Source organism: Frankliniella occidentalis, unplaced genomic scaffold, assembly GCF_000697945.3.
Source record: "Frankliniella occidentalis isolate FOCC.00 unplaced genomic scaffold, Focc_3.1 Scaffold18, whole genome shotgun sequence".
In the NCBI taxonomy this organism is placed as follows: domain Eukaryota; kingdom Metazoa; phylum Arthropoda; class Insecta; order Thysanoptera; family Thripidae; genus Frankliniella; species Frankliniella occidentalis.
Window position 1 is genome coordinate 362,270 of NW_026267148.1, and position 4,956 is coordinate 367,225.

The 4,956-nt window shown below is 48.6% G+C and overlaps 1 protein-coding gene across 1 annotated transcript in view; it reads right to left on the bottom strand.

The window, feature by feature from the left end:
- Window positions 1–4,956, bottom strand: part of LOC113211380 (follicle-stimulating hormone receptor-like) — a 44,721-nt gene that overhangs the window by 32,213 nt on the left and 7,552 nt on the right. Inside the window, exon 2 of the mRNA XM_052264306.1 lies at window positions 52–336. Coding sequence (XP_052120266.1) covers window positions 52–206 — 155 coding nt within the window. The 5' untranslated portion in view covers window positions 207–336. The remainder of the gene's footprint in view (window positions 1–51; window positions 337–4,956) is intronic.

The window sequence follows — 4,956 nt, forward strand, 5'->3', positions numbered from 1 at the left end:
ATTTGAGATATCAGAGACGGCAGAGTACAAAAAATCAGCGTGCTTACTTACAGTGATCGGATGGGCCTGTCGCTGAGCGCCGGCGGGATGGACAGCAGCTGGAGGCCAGAGCAGCTGCAGTTGAGGGAGGCCCCATCCGCCCAGGAGGGGGTCTTTTCTCCGTCGCAGCCGCAGCCGTGCCGCTGACGGGGGTCCAGTGCGTGCATGGGCTCAATGAGGTTGGCAGCCGGCTCCCCCGCCGCTTCCGGCACTGACTCCCCGACCGCCCCCCGCGGCTCCTGCGGAAGGCAGGGCGCGGCGGCCAGCAGTACGGCAGCCAACACGGCCACCGCCCCCCTAGAACAGGTCACAGGATAGCATTGAGCAATGACCAAAAAGTACTGGCTCTCTCTCTACGACATACCCAAATAAAAAGTGAATAATTCTCTTGATTCAATGCAATACAATACATGTCTAACCTAGTACTCTCTAAGAGAATGCTGAAACATTGGGCTAAAAGTTGACATTCAAAGTGGACATAAAATTTCTTTTAAAAGTTGCCAAATCTAGGCAAGCAAAGAGGCCGACCGCTATGATAAACTTTTGTGTGCTCGAAAACTTTGTGCTGAAAAGACTGCACAATTCTGAACAAACAAAAACTTCGATTGCTAAAATCCGTCCAAATAAAGGATATAAATCTAGTAGATATTAGGAGCCAGCGAGATGATCCCCCCCCCTCTATCCCCCCAAAAATCCCTTTCCCATTTCCCTCCATACCGCCGCCGGCCCGGCAGCGGCCGGACATTCTGCGGGACTTGTTTCCCGTTGGGAGGACCCCAGCCCCGCTTCGGCTTTTAGAGCGGACTGTCCCGAGGCAGCCTCTGGAGGGGCCTCGACAGACCACTGGCTGCCTAGGCAATTAAGGGTGCCGGGCTAGCCGCTGCGAGATAGCAGCCAAACCGAGCCAAACCACTGGTAGGATGCGGGGGAATTGGGTAGGGGAGGGCTGTGACAAGGAAGCTGACGTGAGGAGACCGGAGGAGACGAACACACGACCACGGACCGAATGCGCCATAAGTGTTGAACAGTTTCAGGCACAACAAACACTAGAGGATTCGAGGGAGTGACCATGGGAGCTGGGAGTACCGGGGAGAAGGCGTGGATGAAGTGGGGGCGCGCCGAAGTTGCAGCCCGGGAGTGGTCTGTGATAGAATTCAAGCCGATCCGGTATGTAAAGCGCCGTGGAATTAATGTATATCTCAGATTGCGTGTCAGTCGGATGGACCGGGTGCGCCTGAGTGGGGCGGGAAGGAGGAGCGGCGAAAATCAGGAGCATGGAGCATGCTCCCGCAGGAGAGTGCATATCCCATTACGCTGAAGTGGAGGTAAATTTAGAACCGTGGAGTGAAGTAAATTTAGAACCGTGGAGTGAAGTAAATTTGTAAACAAACATCGCAACGTTCTCCTAATTTGAAGCACCTAGCGGATTTAAAACTCTTTTGACTGGTCAAAATAAAATGAATGACAAACACCTTCACCTAGTTTTTAAAAAAAAGAGAGAGAGAGAGGGAGGGAGAGACCAAGAAAGGGCGCGATTTAGTGCACATCAATAGCTGTGCGACGAATTGCACCTTTCTATTGGGACAGCGTGTGTCTAGCATGGCACATATTTTCCGAAAGATATGTCACAAATTTAAGCAATTGATACATGAAATCGCACCTTTTCTTACAGTTAGGGAGGGAAATTGCGTTGCGTGAAATTGTTTCCTTCTAAGGTCACTAAAGCTGCTAAAAATGTTTTTGTAATACGCATATAACTGCAGCTCACTATAAACTGTGACGAGTTCCCACAGTAGACAACCCCCCCCCTCCCCTCCCTCCCTCTTCCCGCACTGCACCACACAGCAGTGCAACTATTTTGCGTGCCATTCCGAAATCCAGAGGGCGTGTTTGGTGGCCACCTTTGATGCGGTCTCTGAAGCGGCGGTGGTCCAGGCAGGGCCCCCCGCGGCCACTGACGGCCCAGGCCTCGGCCCCTAGCCCTGCCCTGCCCACGCCCAGGAGAAGTCGGCCCCTTGGCGTCCCTGAGTGCTGGACCCGTCAGCCTGCCGTGTGTTGCTGTTGCTTGTTGGTTCTCTTCCCTCTCTCCTCTTTCGTCACCCTCTCCTCTCACGGTATGGAATCACGTTCAAAGAAAAGCCGCTGTCAGGCCACAACGTCAATAGCACCGCCTTTTCCCCTTCACTGTGAGAGATACTCGCAAACTTACAGGAAAATTTCCCGTTGAAAAATTACAATATTGGAAACTGTAAGATTTTACGTACTGTGTAACGACTTTGAGTTCATAGACTAAAACAAGAAAGGGCTGTCGTAAATTTGAAACATATTTAGTAAAACAGAAAAACAAAATACGTTGTAAATTTGCGAAAAACAAATCACAGTGCTTTCCCGGATTGTGAGACACACATTTTCCTCTTCCACGGTTTTTAGTCTTTCCCACATGTTTTTAATAAAATGTGTTAAGACCATATGAGGTGGCTCAGCGTCGCTGTACACCTCATATGGTCTAAACACATTTTATTTTTATTTATTTTCAGCGTCGCTGTAAGCTGCTAGCCTCTAGGTAATGTAATGGACGCAGGTGGCAGGCTGATCTGCCCCAGGCGCAGGGAAAACAAGAACGCTGCGACAGAATGAACCAGCACCTCACACCTCACACTTTCACTGAGCTATGCAGTCCATCAGCCGCAATGCACCCAAATAAAAACTGAAAGTAAACGTTTAGCTCTAGAACAATTTGTGATGTAGCGCCTAGATATTTCAGGAAAATGTGCTACAATAGTGGCGCACCTGGAAGAAAACTGGAAAACAAAAGCGACATGGGAGAAAACATCGTGAAACCGCAAACCACCTGCCACCATGGCACAAAGAAGAAAAACGTTTTCGTCACAGGATTACGAAAGGCTACGTTATTGCTCGGCCAATGACACCATGACAGTCGATGACAGCTCAGGCCCTGCTCTACCCGCCCACCTTTATGCCCTTGACGGGGTACACAAGCTCACGAGCGCGCTCAGCGTCCTCATTCGGTTAAGGCCATCTGCACTGAGAGAAATGGTTCGTTGCAGCCATCAAAATGTTGATACCCACGACCGAACTTTGTTCGGTCAGTCCGGCTTAGTCACAGGCATCAAAATTTTAGTTGCTGTAACCAAAATGTCGTTTGCTGTAACCAAAAGTTTAGTTGCTGTGTCTAAAATTTTGATGGCCAAGACTAATCCGGACTGGTTGAACAATTTTTGATGGCTGCAACGAAACATTTCTCTCAGTGTGGGCGATCATATCGTCATCTTCTCTAAAGGACACGCCGCCCCTGTTTGGTTGGTCGGTCCTCTCGCTGCGTGGGCGACGGCGATACTGCCATTTATCGCAGAGCAGCATAATGAAAGCAACTGCGAGCATCAGGAGCGACGCCGCTCCCACGCGGTCGCAGGGAATAGGAAGGGGAGGTGCCTGAATATTCCATGAATGTATCAAGGATTGGCGAGCCGGCAGGTGGTGCACACGGAGAGAAAAGTTCGCGACTGACACCCAAAAGTTTCGGTGTGAGTCCCGAACAAAAAGTACTATCCAAACGTTTGGGTGCTGCTCCCAAATAGTTCTGACGATGGTGTTTGGCGAAACTGCCCAAACCTAATAGGTATCATGGCCGAATTTTTTCAACGTCATGTCTAATCTTTATTTAGCTACTCGATCAGAAAATATTTTGTTGTCTTAGACAATGTAACTTTTCTCTCCCCACCCAGACATCCAGTCACTGTGACTAATCCTTATTAGTAGGCGACAAAAAAAATTTTATTCTAGAATGGGAGTGATCATGTACACGATCTAAACTGTCAACAAAATTGGCTAGGTTTGTACGCGGTTTGGTTTATTTTGTCCATGTATTTATAGTCGTCTGGTAAAACAGAATTGTTCTTGAAACAACCTTTGCAAAACTAATCCAGTTCTTTGTGAGGTACTTTTAAGAAATAACATTTTCACAAGTTCATTGATAATAATACTTTTATTAGAGGCCTTACATCACATACAAACATGTAAAACCACAAATTCCAGAAACATTAAGTGATGAGGCGATCCTAACCTCGGAAAGATCGTCGATGTCGTACTCTGTAACAGAAAAATGTATGAGTGGCAAATAGGGTTATTATCTAATCAATGTTGGGCGAGGTCGATCGGCGCAAGTAACAATAAGTCGAATAACGAGAACAGTTTGCAGACATTCGATAATGTCAGAAAACCGGCGGGTATGCCGAGGGCTCTCTTAGCCTAGAGGGTGCCATTTTTAGGTTAGGAGTAATCTTGGCATACAACACCTTTTTATCTACATCGAGTACGGAAGTATGATGAGTAAGATGATCACATTATACTTACTTGTAACATCAGCTGAGAAATCTTCACAGCCGCGGAACTTTAATTATTTTCGATAAACGAATTCGTCACCGGTGTTTCCGTCCCGCGTCTCGCCCCTCTCGTCCGACACGTCGTCGGTGTAACGGCAGCGGTAGCGCAGCGCGACGAAACTGGACAAGCCATCTTCGGGTTCGGGTCGGCTCAGCGCTCGCGTCACGTCTTCGGGTCGACCGGAGTTTGGGACTCAGAGCTAAACTCGAGCACCGAAACCTACTTTGAGTGCGAGAGCGAAACTGCGTTTGGATCGTAGAGCCGAATTAATTAGGATCTGGTGATTGACCGTTTTTGAGGGCCGCGCCCACATGTTATGGCGTAGCACCCAAACCGTTTAGACATACTGTTCAAAGGAACAGTCCAAAATAGTTTAGTTGCACGACCCGAACTTTTTTCTCCGTGTGCTCGGGAGGAAGGGAGGGGGCAAATCCATGGCAAATCATGGCGGCAACATCTTACGCAATCACGAGCAATTACACACCGCACCACAAACTAACAGTCTCGCATACC